The 15,159-nt window shown below is 39.1% G+C and overlaps 1 protein-coding gene across 7 annotated transcripts in view; it reads left to right on the forward strand.

Annotated features, from left to right (window-relative positions):
* DIAPH2 (diaphanous related formin 2) overlaps window positions 1-15,159 on the forward strand; it is a 1,011,052-nt gene that overhangs the window by 766,954 nt on the left and 228,939 nt on the right. For 6 of the 7 annotated variants that reach the window (XM_072625718.1, XM_072625715.1, XM_072625720.1 and 3 more), the window contains one exon: window positions 5,369-5,461. In XM_072625718.1, the coding sequence (XP_072481819.1) occupies window positions 5,369-5,461 (93 nt within the window). The remainder of the gene's footprint in view (window positions 1-5,368; window positions 5,462-15,159) is intronic. The other variant, XM_072625716.1, reaches the window with a different exon arrangement.

The following is a 15,159-nucleotide window of genomic DNA, read 5'->3' on the forward strand; positions in this document are numbered from 1 at the left end:
CTGAAGGTCTATTTCCACCTTTCATTTTCCGTGTTTGTCAAAGGGAGATTGGACGTTTGTTTCTTCCCCTTTATTCTTCCCTGGGGAAATTTTTGCTGTCATTGATTCCAAAGAGCTGTCTTTAGATAAACAATCCTGGCATTTCCATTCATTGTGTTCATCTGGAGAATGATGACCCAGAGTTCTTTCCAAGCTCTATGTCTGTGTCTTTTTAACACATGTACCATCTCAAAGCAGTGTCCAAGTTCAAACAAAGAACGTCATCAGAAATTGTCCATCTTATTTCAGGCCTGTCAGGGAGTGGACTATTTTCTAATCCGATCTTTATTATCCTTCCAAATGGCAGGGATCATTGACAGTCATTAAAGTGAAAGATTTCCCCCACAGTGGAGCAGCTCCCTTGGGTGGTATAGGCTCCCTGGCCTGGAAGGTCTTTGAGCAGCGTTTGGGTGAGCACTTGCTGAGTATGAGGTAGAGGGTATTCTCATTCAGGGTTCGATTGGGCTAGCTGGCTTCTGCACCAGGTCGGTTCCTTCCAGCTAGGACATGCTGTCATTCTTGGACTCAATCCAGCAAGCTGAGATTCTGCAGATGACTATGTAGATGGCAGTATGCTGGGTTCTAAAGATACCATCCCCTCACTTCAAGGGACTCACATTCTAAGTCAGTCAGTAAATATTTATTAATATCCCCACACCGTGTTAAGCCCTGGGGATGCATAGAGAACCAACAGGCAGTAGCAGCCCTTGAGGACCTCACAACAAGTGAACAAGCCATGTACAGGATTAATAGAAGCTGATGAACAGAATTAGGAGTTGGAGGAGGCTTCCTTTAGAAAGGGGGTTTTAGGGGGGACTTGAAGGAGTCTGTAGTCAGGCTTATGAGAGAGAGCATTCTAGGCGTTGGAGACAGCCAGAGAGAATGTGTGGACCTGAGAGATGGAGTGTCCTATTTGCAAAACAGCCAGAAAGCCAGTGTCAGCAGATTGAACAGGTGTTCTATACCTGCTCAGGACTACGGTGGAAGAAGACTGGAAAGGTGTGTGCAAGGGGGAGGGGAGTCACGTTACAAAGGGCTTTGAATACCAAGCAAAGTATTGGGTTTGCATTTGATCCTCGAGGTGATCGGGAGCCCCTGGAATTTATTGAGTGTGGGGGTGGGGGTGACAGGAAGGACGATGGAGTGCACTGAGGAGAGACTTCAGGTAGGCAGATCCACCAGCAGGCTACTGCAGTAAGCCAAGCATGAAGGAATAAAGGCCTCGGTAAAGAGGAAGGCCACTCCATCATGTGAGACAGCAAAGAAAGAGGAGATCATGGTAGAAGGCATCAGAGACAGGAGAGAAGAAGGGAGGAGAGGGGGCTCATGATGAAAGGCCTCAGTTGTTGCTTTCTTTCTGTAAAATGTGAGATACGGTTCTGAACTAAGAAAGTGAGGGGAGAAGAAACCATGGGAGGCTTAGAGAAGGATGAAGAGGTTTGGAAGAATGGGATAATGGAGAGTGGGTTGAGAAAAGAGGTCCAGAAAGATTGCCTAACAGCAGTGAAGACCCACCTTATGGGATCGACAATATGCAAATAACTGTGGACATGTAACATATGGTTGTGGAGTACACAGGTGTCTAATGAATGGCATCTTTCCACTTTTTCCTTCCTGCCTCCTTTGTCTCTCAAGATGTAATCAATCAGCTATACTCTTACAGAAATGAGCTCTGGTCCCTGTGCTTCTCTTTGTAGCTTTAGGAATTTTATAGTAAATCAAAAGTTGAGTATAATCACATTGATCAGAGCCCCCAGTTAGGAAAATTCCTAACACTTAGAAAGAGGTTTGGCTCTCTGACTTAATTTAAATTAGAGCTTCTTAACCTGGGTCCATTACCTCGATTTTTTTAAATTGATCCTGTGTTGTTTGATAGGATTGGTTCCCTTTGTAACCCTTTGCATTTTTTTAATTCACTTAAAAACATTCTGCACAGGGGTGCAAGGGCTTTACCAGACTGTCAAATGGGTCCAGGACACAAAAATGTTTAAGAAACCCTGATTATCATTTCTATTGATCTCTAGTTAATTTCTTGCCTCTTTGTGGTTGAAGCAGAATTCAGTCCTAAAATTGTTTGGGTAAAAAAGGCAAGCAGCTTCTGTTACAGTGTCTGTGCAAAAATAGGCACAGTGAGGGGAGAGGAAACCTGGGGAAAGACCAGCCCTGTTCTGGGAACTTTCCTCCACCCCTGAAGAGGTGGGCTGCGCCTGCTGCTTTCATTCCCCAGTCCTTTTCTCCTGGATGCATGCAGGGTCCAGTGACCCTCCTCAACATTTGTCTTCCATACAGCCAGCTGCTTTTTCTTTCTCCTTTTACCTTTTGCTTCTCTTCCACCAATTTCCAGCCTTGAAATGGATCAGCTCTTGAGGTCCTCCCATCTTCCTCTCTGCTGCCAGATCCTCAGATTCATGGGTTCAGAACTGTACTCCTGTTTATACAAAACCACATCAGGTATCCCTTGTCAATACCAACACACTTACTTTGTTGCATCATATCACTTTATCCAAAGTTTTTCAAAGATTTCTAAATAAAATCAAGGACTTTCCACATCTAGTATAAAGCATCTTTAAAATTAAATTTTATTTTTTTTTTACTCACCAAAAATTCTGCCTTCTCTCCTTCCCTCCTTCCGCAATTGAGAATGAATGAAAAATAAAATTCCTTCTACAAATATTTATAGTCAAGAAAAACAAATTCCCACAATGGCCATGTCAAAAAGAAGAGAGGGAGAGAGAGAAAAAGCGAGAGACAGAGTGAGACAGAGAGTGAGAGAGAGAGAGAGAGAGAATGTGTGTGTGTGGTGTGTGTGTGAGAGAGAGAGAGAGAGAGAGAGATTCTGTACACTCTGAATCCTTCACCTCTCTTTCAGGAGGTAGACATTATGCTTTTTCTTTAGTCCTCAGGATTCATGGTTGGTCATTACACTGATCTTACTGCATAAAAGGGAGTTAAATAGAAAAGACTGGAAAGGTAATAAAGGGTCAGGTTGTGAAGGGTTTTAAAAACCAAACAAAAGATTTTCTGTTTGATCCTAGAGTTAATAGGGAGCTGCTAACTTTATTGAAGGAAGAGGATGACATAGTCAGACCTGCTATTTTAGGAAAATCATTTTGGCAGCTGAGTGGAGAGAGAACTGAGGCTGGGAGATCAACTGGAAGGAGGCCAGAACTAGAGTGGTCTCTTGCAGGAAGATGGAAGGGGATGGATATGAAGGGAATGTTGTGAAGGTTGAAGTAACAGGAGATGACCACTGATTCTTTCTGAGAGGTGAGCGAGTAAGAAATCCCATCATTGGGCCATCCCATCATCCTATAAAATTGAATCAACCTTGGTACTCTCTCATCCTTTCTCCATCTGAATTTGGACCCTCTGACTGGAGAGCAGTCAGATAGACTCCAAAATCTCCATTCAAAGAGGGGACCAGCCCAGTCTTCTCCTCATTTTCCACCAGCTGTACTGTTTTAGGATTTCTCTGGACTTCATCATGCCGCTCCTTTTCCTCCCACCATACTTTCAGCTTTTTTATGTACGTTTTCCTATCCCATCTGACTGTAAGTTCCTTGAGGGCAAAGACTGTCTTACTTTTTATTTGCATTGGTATCCCCAGCACTTAGCATGGTGCCTGACATATAATAGGCACTTAATAAATGTTTATTGACTAAGAAGTCAAGGGTGACAACCTTGAGCCTCAGTGACTTTAAAATTGACTGTGTTCCCAACAATAACAGGAAAGTCAGGAAGAGGAGAGAGTTCAGGGAGCAAAGTAATGTGTAGTATTTGGACACTCTGAGTTTGAGTAGTTTGAGATACCCAAAAAGCAGCTGGGGATATGAGATTGGAGTTCAGAAAAAAGAGTAGGGCTGGGTATTTAGATCTGGAAATGTACATAGAGATGAAAATTGAGCCAATGACAGTGGGAGAGAGTACTAATACTCTGAAAGATTGGAGGGTGAGGACAGAAATAGTAATGAGGAAGGACTTCATTATATGATTATGAATGTGCAGAAGGTCAATCAAGGAAAAATAAAAGGATAGCCAGGTAGTTGTGAAGGTCCAAATGAGAACAGCTTTTGTAAATCTGAAGTGAACCCACTTAGTTCACAGTTTGAGAGACTGACAGGTATGTTATAGTGGATCTTCTCCTCAGTTCTAGGTTGTACTAAATGGCCACCAAAGTCTGTCCAGCTCTCCAAGTCTATGATTCTGTGACTTTCTTCAGGACATTTGGCAGCTCAGCCAATTGGGATAACGTAGATTACAGATGAGGTAGGTAGCCAGGGATGAGATGGGGCAGGACCAGCAGAGTGTTTTGGCTGACCTGGTGTTCAGGTATGACTTTTCAGAGACAGACTAAAAACTGTGAACAGATTCACCCACCTCACTTCAATGCAGCTTCTCCTTTGCTTTAGAGGTATGCATAGGTCACAGCTAGTTAGTGGAGACATGGCCCCATATCATTTGGGGAGACCGCAGTACAGAAGAGTTGATGGTTATTTAAAATGAAAAATAAAGATTCCAGGCACTATCGAGACTTTTTGCTTTCCATTGTCCAGTATAATAAGAGGTGAAAAGAGGAAAAACTGTTGAAAATATGTTTGAGATATCTTCCTGGACATCTTTTATGAAATGAATATATATATATATACATATATATAAATATTTCTTATAATATACATCTTTAATATATATCTTTCTTAGCCACACGATTTAAACAATTAAGTAATTAAGCTCTTTTCTTAAAGGTGGGGGGTAGAGACAAGTGGTTTCTGGCTGCTGTCTCTCTATTTAGGATGGCTCCATGGTTCAGATAATGCTGGTCAACTTTTCCTCCCCTCTAATGTCAACCTTGTGGAATGGGTAAAAGGGAAGGGTTAAAGCAAAATCAAATGGAAATGTGTTTTGCAAACAGTGTCTTTGGAGATTGTAGTTGATGAAGTTGAATGCTTGATGTATTAATACAATCAGTATTTAACCTTGTGTAACTCTGCCTCATCAAATAACTCCCTCTACATTGATTGCATTAAAGGAGGCCGTGGTTTCTCGCTTTGAAACATTTTAGAAGAATCTTCATAGAAAGCTAGCTGATCAGCTGGTGTTTATCTGCATCCCAAGCTATCATCAATATTACAAAAGACCAGGTCTTCTAGTTGAAAGGATGACTTTTTCTTAACCGTATATAATAAACAAAGTAGTCAGTCCATAGTACCAAAGATCTGTCTTGAAATTAGGGGCATTATGCAAATCTGACCCCCCCAATACCTTTACATTTTTTTCCTCTTCTTTCATTTGAAATGCTCCAAGATGAATTCTGCTTTCTCTCTTCCTCCAGAAGGTGAGACCGGTGTGATGGATAATCTGCTGGAGGCCTTGCAGTCAGGTGCAGCCTTCCGAGATCGAAGGAAGCGGATACAGAGAAATCCAGGTAAGACCCAGCACATCCATTGTGCCCTGCTAACACAAGCTCTTCCCCATATGTCAGAGAACGTGTCCTGACAGGAGACTGACCCCAACTGGTCTCAGCCAGAGGCCCTGCTTGTGAAAGCTCAGCAGGCTACAATCATAAGATCACAAGATATGACTGGCTGCTTCCCCCCTCAAAAAATCCAAACTAATCTGGGGGGCGCGCACTGCCCTCAGTTCTGCACGTTTTAAATTGTCATTTTCTGAGGTTCTAGCTTGATGAGAAGGGTGGTAAAAATCAGAAGGAGAATGAAATTAGGTGTCATTTTCCATAGAGATGTCACAGTAATGTTTCACAGGTGAGGGGACTGCTATGCAACTCCTAGTCTGGTTTTTTTAGGGGCTGATTTATTTTGTAACATACCTTTCAACTTTCAGCCATCCAAAGAGCAGCCCAGGTAAGCTTAGAGGTCAGAAAATTCTCTCACCTTTGATAATTGACTTTGTGATCTATTTCTGGTTTGATGTTTTGAATGGGTATGTGTGGGGATCTATGGAGCTGTACCAAGAGCTTTTGAAAGGAGATGTGTGGGGATTTGTGGGGCTGTACCAGGAAGTAGGCACATTGAAAGTTCTACTTTCAAGACTGGAAACAGGTTCCCCCTTTTCCTTTCTCTAATCCCTGGTGGAAAGGGATTTTGGTAGCTCAGGGACCATGGATCTAGAGGCTCTGCTAAGCTGCCTTGCTTTCCCTTTCCTGAATTAGCTGAAGAATAAGCAAGCATTAGGTTAGAAAAGGCTTCCTTCTGGATTCCCAGATGCACTGGGAAGTAAACATAAATAGAGTGGATGGTGTCAGCAAAAGTCCTTCTCACCTGCTTTACTCACTAATTAGGCCTGCTCAGACAAAATGGCCTCAACGTTGGCTTGGATAGACCACCTGACCAATAATATATTTTTAGATATTGGCACATTAGCTGTAGGATGAGTTAGAGACCATGACATTGTCAGCAAGAGAGAAAGCAGTAAATGTTAAAGAAATTTTTATTCTGTTGAACTGTTAAAGGCAATGATGTACAAAGCACAACTGCCCATAGGAGCCCACCCAAAGAAGAAAGGACCAGGTAATAGGTTGGCTGTGCTGACAGAAATCTGAAATGCAGATTTTTCACTGTGCTTGATAATTAAAGATCAGGGCAAGCAGCAGTGGGCATTCTGCTGCTCATCCTTTCTGCCATTAGTATTCTGTCGAGTTAAATTTGATTCTCCAGTCACGGCATGCTTGCAGTGTAATAGATGCTACGCAGTCTACACCCAAAATGTGCTCTTTTTCCTATTCTCTTGAAAGAAGGTATTAGAATAATTTAGCTTTGTCTTGTCTGAAGTTTCCTGAGTTCTTAAAATTTATTTTAAATGTTGATGGGAAATTATTTGCCCAAGGGTACCTATGAATATGCTTCCCTGCTAATTGGGTTAGTTTCCCAGAGAAGATTAGTTCTAAGATAAGTTTGGATTGAGGGAAGAAGAGTGGTTTGGCAGGTTGGAACGGCATGGAGATAAGAGGCAGGAGAAGGTAGTAAAGGAAATTAAATGGTATCTTGGAATGTACAAATTAATTTTGTTCCCTCCCATGCTTAGTAGTAGTACCTTAACTCTACTGCTATTTCCTGAACTATCATAGTAAGAAACATAGGCAAAAAGAGAGAGTGAAAATTATTTCAGTTCCAACTCAGCTCTACCTCATAAAAGGAAAACTATTTCTCTTATATTTTTAAACGGAATTTTTTAATGGGCTAAGGCCATTTGAAAATGAGAGAGAGGGCAGACAGAGATAGAGAGATAGGGTGGACAAGTAGAAGGCATTAGCCCAGGTAAGGAGAAGAGCCACCTTCTCCTCTCAATTTGGAGCAAAGGAAGAGAACTTAAGTTAAGATGTGGAGGATATAGAGAGGTGTGGCAGGAGAGCACTAAGAACCCTCCTGAAAGAGAATGGCCATGTGCTCATGGAAGTGGGAGACCAGGTCATCTGCTCCCTTGGCCATCGTCCTTCGTCTCCAGTCTCTACGGTATAGACTAATGGTTGTTGGATTCCTTTAGACTGGTGTCTTCTGAGCTCTTGATAACTCAACTTCTTAGACCACATCTAGATTTTTATGTGTAGTTTTAATCACTTTGTAAGGAGCAGTAACACTGTGAAAAAAAGAAAGAAAGAAAATGAAACAAAGAAATAAGTGGGAAGACTTGGATTCAAATCCCATCTTAATTGTAGGGTAATCCCTTACCCTCTCTGTACCTCAGTTTCTTCATTTTTACATTGTGCAGGCTGGCCTTAATATCATGTATGGTTTGTTACAACCCTATATCTGGGATCCTTTGATCCAAAACTTTCCATAAGAGAGCCCCAAGGGACAACTAAGAAGACAATCATGTTTATAGCATGGAAAACAAAATTCTAGAGCCACTGTGTGTGTGTGTGTGTGTGTGTGTGTGTGTGTGTGTGTGTGTGTGTGTGTAAATATCAGCAAGATAACAGTACAAATAAAAAAGGTATGATTCAAAAGAGAGAGGTAAGAAACAATGTGAGGCAGCAAAGAAAAGCAGAATTACAGGCTTGGGATTTGGGGAGAGATATTAGGTGGATAATGGCACTCCTCGCTTTGCTGAAACCATGAAGCGCGTGCCCTAATTTCAACCCAGCCTGGTGTTTAAAAGGTAGCTAATGTGAGGAAAACATTTTTCTCTCTCCCTCCCCCCCAGAAAAACAATTATGAAGATAAATCAGAACCTTCTTATTTGGAGAAATAGCTAAGGCCTAAGGAAAATGTTTCCTTTTGAATGAAGTCCTTTCAAAATTGAATCTGCTTGTCTTCCTTTTTTCTAGCTCCCTTTAAAGTGATTCCATCACTTTCTTGGTGACCTCTAAAGCACTCCTTTTATAGCAGCCTTATTTCCTTGGCATCTTCAAAGTAGATTCTATGTAAAAAAAAAAAGTATTTGAATGATTATTTTCCCTGCAATGGTCTAGTGTCATTCAGAGAGAATGGAATGCATTCAACTAGAAATTCCCTTCCTTTGTAAATGAATGTCCACCTTTTCAATGACTGTTCACATAGTCCCTGCAGTGATTGTCATTGGGTCCTAAAGTCGCGATGATGAAGTCTTCTCTTAGGATTTTCGTCATTTAAATCTGATAAAATTGATGACGTGATTTAAAAGATTTAATATTAGAAAAAGAGGGGCAGTGTGGTATGGCAAATAGAAGAGCTGAGCTAGCCTTGAACTCAGCTGGACATAAGTTCAAGTCCTCCCTTACCGCTGACATGACACGTGCTTCATAAGAAACTCTTAGAATCTTGTTTTGAAGCTCATCTTAAGCTCTACCTTCTCCCTCAAGTCTTTAACTGATCTCTGCCAGCTGCTGTAGTCTCTTCTTTCCGTCAACTCACATTAGCTTGTATTTATTTTGTGTATGTGTATGTAGGTGCATTGTATCACCCTATAGAATGGAAACTTGAGGACAAGGACTACTATTTTTTCTCTTTGTATTCCTAGCACTGGAGCCTGGTCCATAATAAATGGTTGTTGTTTGATTGGTTGGTTTAAACTCTATGTTCCAGGCAACTTTCTAAGACTCTTAAGTTACAAACTGCAAGCCTGTATCAGTGGAGGGAGTTTCCTGTACCAGGAGTTCTCTCCCCGCCCCCCCGCCCCCAAAAAAAAACCAATTAGAATCAAATTAAATAAGATAAGTTGCATGAAGTTCTTGGCAAATCTTAAAGCTTTGTATTAATGTTGGTCATCATCATCATTGTTATTAAAATCATGTCTGTACACACAAAATGTCCAAGCTATGTGTTTAAACCAGTGACTAAATTCAGATTCAGTGATCAGTCAGGATGATTGAAATGACCCTAGGCTCATAGAATCTGAGAGTTGGAATGGACCTCAGTGGTCATTTTGTCAAAGCCATGTCTAGGACCATTTACAGTATCTTAGACAAATGGTCATCAAAAAATCTGCTTGACTTGCAACTCAGTTCAATTGAAGACACGTTTATTAAGTGAAAAGCATCGCCTCCCATTATAGGAAACTAAGTCATCATTGGAATGATGGTCCTTGATTGCACTTTTCTTGGCTCAGTTTATACAAACTGTCTGCAGTTGTATTTTATTGTATTGTCGGTAGGTAGGGTGGCAATCTGATCCTCAGGTATAGGAAGAGGCCAGTTTATAGGCAAGCTATGTTGCAGTCATGTGTTGGAAACTCAGAAATTATTTTCCCTTTAATATAGTGTTATACATAGCAGTTTGATTCCAAGGTTGGACCTCAAAAACCATTGTTACATATACAGTTAAAAGTAATAGAAAATACTCCAATAATGGGAACAATTTTTAAAATGAGAAATATCTGTTTACATAGGTATATATAAAATGTCTCTTTTAAAAATGTTTATTGAAATCTGGTGCTTAAGAAAGAAGGTTTAATTAGAAGATGAGGAAGTAAATGGAGACTTTGGAGAAATATTCATACTCTGTGGCACTTTGAGAGCGTTTGAAGCCCACTGAAATGTCAACATCTTGAAGGCAAGAAATGCTTTGACTTTTGAGTTGTACACTCTTACCCAACACAGTACAGGAACAGGGTAGATATGGGGAAGGGGGAAGGGGAATAAACATTTCTATATTGCCCCCATGTTCTAAGCACTTTTAATTTAATTTTAATTAACAAATTAATTTATTCATTTAATTACTACTATTTTAAAATTTAATTAATTTAATTTAAAATAATACTTTAATTTCATAAATGCTTTTTGATTGATTGTCAATTGTTGGTGCTGCTCACTCCATAATGGATGGCGTGTCTTCCCCGGATACCAGGGAGCACTCACACTAGTACTGGACTGCTTTGTGATCAGGATACTGGAAGAAAGAATGATCTGGATGTAGCACCTTATAGTTAGAAAGAGAGAAAAAAAGAAAGGAGTGTTAAAGAGGTGATAGTAAAGAGATTATTTCAGGCAAAATCAATTGAGCCATAAGCAGGAAAGGACAGAGGAAAGGGGAGAAACATAGGCAGGTGATTGTTTTCCAATCAAAAGTCAGGAAGCCAGATTGGTCAACTTTGGCACATGCACAATTGTGTATACTTTTTATCACAGTGCAGGGTTGGCACATTTTATGATCAGATTGTAAACATTTTATTATGTGCATAGCAAAAGATATGAAATGGAGCTAGAAGGGACCTCAGACCATCTCCTCCCTTTCCTCCATTTGGACAGATGAAGATACAGAAGCATGGAACGGTTAAATGGTGTGTCTACAGTTGCCTAGTAAACACTTGAGTGAGGATTTGAACACAGGTCCTTTGCTTTCAAATTCAGCACCCTTCTCATGCTCATGTAGCCCCCTCATATTGGACTAGACTGCACGTCCTAATATGGAGTAGTAAGCAGGCATTTGCCCAAAGAGTTGAGTCATTTCTTTACCCTGTGATTCTCTGTGAATCTAGCCAGTAAACAGATTTGGGCCACCAAAATTTACTTTCCTTTAGAGAGGAGGATAGGGAGAGGGAGAGGACCAGCTGAGTTACACATTCAGGCAGCTCAGTCTACTCACAGCCCTATGCAATTAGCAATTTCTATGTATGGGATGGTCCTGGGAATGTCAGTATGTTAGAATTTTCATTCCTGTTGCCCAACTTTCTTTATGATCCTGTCTGATTGTGCCTGCTTAGACTTGAACATTCTTCTGTTTTCATTGTTAAATGCTATTAATTGGCAGGATTATTTTGTTTGCTCTCTCTTTCTCTGATCACTTTGCACTAAACTTTATAAAATCTTTCTCTTTTGACTTAATTTCATTTGTTTGATAGTTTTTGTTTGGGCTTTTTTTTCTTTTTTAACTTTCCTTTCCATTGTATTGTTTAAGGATATTTTAATTTTAGAAGGATATATATGTATGCTGATTAATAAGATCCAGGTTGGTATATTGAAGAAGGAAGAAAAAGTGACAATTTGAATAAGCAAGCTCTCATCTTCATCACATTCTTTGACAACAGCTAGGGGAAAAATTGAATACAGACCACTTATGCCCTATTTATATTTTTTAAGTTAATTTTATTTATTTTCAGTGTTCTACAATCACTACCATATAACTTAGATTTTTTTCCCCCTCCCTCCCCCCTCCCTCCTCAAGAAGGCATAAAATTTTATATAGGTTCTACACGTACATTCCTATTAAATACATTTTCACTATAATCATGCTGTGTGGAAGAATTCAAATGAATGGGAGAAATCATATAACAAACCAAAACATAATACATACACATACACACACACACACACACACACACACACACACACACACACACACACAAAATGATCTGCTACATTCTGCGATTGAATTCCATAGTTCTTTCTCTGGATGTGGAAGGCATTTTGCCTTAAAAGTCCATTGGGAATTTGTTTAAGTCCTTGCATTGCAATGAAGTTCCAAGTCTACCAGAAAAAACTCTCGCACACTGTGGTTATTGGCTGTGCACAAAGTTCTCCTGGTTCTGCTCCTTTCACTCAGCATCAGATCATATAAGTCTTTCCAGGCCTCTCTGAAGTCTTCCTGTTAATCATTTCTTATAGCACAATAGTATTCTATTACATTCATATACTACAACTTGTTCAGCCATTCCCTAGTTGATGGGCATCCCCTTGATTTCCAGTTTTTGGCCACCACAAAGAGGGCTGCTATAAATATTTTTGTACATGTGGGACACTTTCCCATTTTTACGATCTCTTGGGGATACAGTCCTAGAAGTGATATTGCTGGGTCAAAGGGTATGCATATTTTTGTAGCCCTTTGGGCATAGTTCGAAATTGCTCTCCAGAATGGTTGGATCAGCTCAAAGCTCCACCAACAATGAATTAGTGTTACAACTCTCCCACATCCTCTCCAACATTTATCATCTTCCTGTTCTGTCATGTTTGCCAATCTGATAGGTGTGATGTGGTACCTCAGAGTTGTTTTGATTTACATCTCTTTAATCGATATTGATTTAGAGCATTTTAGTCCCCGTGATATTCTGGAGCTTTGGTTCTTCCAGATGAATTTTGATATTATTTTTTCCAGCTCTAGAAAATAATTATCTGATGGTTTAATTGGTATGGCACTAAATAAGTAAATTAATATATGTAAAATTGTCATTTTTATTATATTGGCTCAGCCTACCCACGAGCAACTGATGTTTTTCCACTTACTTAGATCTGACTTTATTTGTGTGAAAAGTGTCTTGTAATTGTGTTCATATAGTCCCTGGGTTTGTTTTGGCAAGTAAACTCCCAAATATTTTATAGTGTCCACCCTAGCTTTAAATGAGATTTCTCTTTTGATCTTTTGCTGTTGAGCTTTGTTACTAATATATAGAAATGAAGATTTGTGTGGGTTAATTTTGTAACCTGCAACTTTGCCAAAGTGGTTTATTATTTCAAGTAGTGTTTTACTTGAATGTCTAGGATTCTCTAAATATATCATCATATCATCTGCAAAGAGTGATAACTTAGTTTCTTCTTTGCCTATTCTAATTCCTTAAATTTCATTATCTTGTCTAATTGCTACAGCTAACATTTCTAGTACCATATTGAATAATAGTAGTGATAATAGACATCCTTGTTTCACCCCTGGGTCTAATTGCAAATGCATGTAGCTTATCTCCATTGCATATAATGCCTGCTGAAAGTTTTAAGTAGATACTGCTTCTTATTTTATGGAAAGTTCCCTTTATTCCTATACTCTCCAGTGTTTTCAGTAGGAATGGGTATTGTATTTTGTCAAAAGCTTTTTCTGCATCTATTGAGATAATCATGTGGTTTTTGTTAGTTTTGTCGTTGATATGATCAATAATGCTAATAGTTTTCCTAATATCGAACCAGCCTTGCATTCCTGGTATGAATCCTACCTGATCGTAATACATTATTCTCGTGATAAGTTGCTGTATTCTTTTTGCTAAAATCTTATTTAAAATTTTTGCATCTATATTCATCAGAGATATTGGTCTATAATTTTCTTTCTTTGTTTTGGCTCTTCCTGGTTTAGATATCAAAACCATATTTGTATCATAAAACGAATTTGGGAGAGCTCCATCTTCCCCAATTTTCCCAAATAGTCTATGTAGTATTGTAATTAACTGTTCTTTAAATGTTTGATAGAATTCACTTGTAAATCCATCTGGCCCTGGAGATAATTTTCCTAGGGAGTTCATTGATGGCTTGTTCAATTTCTTTTTCTGAAATGGGGTTGTTTAAGTATTCAACTTCCTCTTCTGTTAATCTGGGCAATTTATATTTTTTAAAATACTTATCCATCTCATTTAGATTGTCTAATTTATGGGCATAAAGTTGGGCAAAGTAATTTCTAATTATTGTTTTACTTTACTGTATACCTTTCATTTTTGATATTGGTAATTTGATTTTCTTCTTTCTTTTTTTAATCATTTTGACCAAAAGTTTATCAATTTTATTAGCTTTTTCATGAAACCAACTATTAGTTTTATTTATTAGTTCAATAGTTTTCTTAATTTCAATTTTATTAATATTTCCTTTGGTTTTCAGTATTTCTAATTTAGTATTCTTGGGGATTTTCAATTTGTTCTTTTTCTAGCTTTTTCAGCTTCATGCCCAAGTCATTGGTTTCCTCTCTCTCTATTTTATTCATATCAGCATTCAAAGATATAAAACTTTCCCTAAGAACCGCTTTTGCAGTATCCCATAAGATTTGGTACATTGTCTCATTGTTGTCATTCTCTTGAATGAAGTTGTTGATTGTTTCTATGATATGTTTTTTAACACACTCCTTCTTTAGGATTAGATTATTTGGTTTCCAATTAATTTTTGGTTTATCTTTCCATGCCCTTTTAGGTGGTGCAGTGGATAGAGCACCAGTGCAGGAGTCAGGAGGACCTGAGTTCAAATCTCACCTCTGACACTTGACACTCACTAGCTGTGTGACCTTGGGCAAGTCACTTAACCCCAATTGCCTCATCCTGGGTCATCTCCACTCATCCTGATGAATATCTGGTGACTGGATTCAGATGATTCTGGAGGAGAAGTGAGGCTGGTGACCTGCACAGCCCTCCCTCACTCAAAACAAAGTCAAGTGCCAGTCATGTCATTATTTCTCTGATGGCATGGTCTTCTTTGGCAATGAAGGACGAACACACACACATTACATATCATTTTTATTGCATTATGATCTGAGAAGGATGCATTGACTATTTCTGCCTTTCTGCACTGGATTGTGAGGTTTTTATATCCTAGAACATGGTCAGTTTTTGTAAATGTGCCATGTACTGCTGAGAAAAAGGTATATTCCTTTCTATCCCCATTCAGTTTTCTCCAGAGATCTATCATATTGACCTTATAGAAAGTTTTATTCACTTCCTTAACTTCTTTCTTGTTTATTTTGATTTTAGATTTATCAAGTTCAGAGAGGGGGAAGTTGAGGTCCCCCATTAGCATAGTTTTTCTGTCTATTTCTTCCTGCAACTCCCCCAGCTTCTCCTCTAAGAATTTGGATGCTATACCACTTGAAGCATACATGTTTAGTAATGATATTACTTCATTGTATATGCTGCCTTTTAGCAGGATATAGTTTCCTTTCTTATCTCTTTTGATTAGATCTATTTCTGCTTTTGCTTTGTCTGAGATTAGGATTGCTACCCCTGCTTTTGTTA

This window comes from Notamacropus eugenii, chromosome X (assembly GCF_028372415.1).
Source record: "Notamacropus eugenii isolate mMacEug1 chromosome X, mMacEug1.pri_v2, whole genome shotgun sequence".
Lineage (NCBI taxonomy): Eukaryota > Metazoa > Chordata > Mammalia > Diprotodontia > Macropodidae > Notamacropus > Notamacropus eugenii.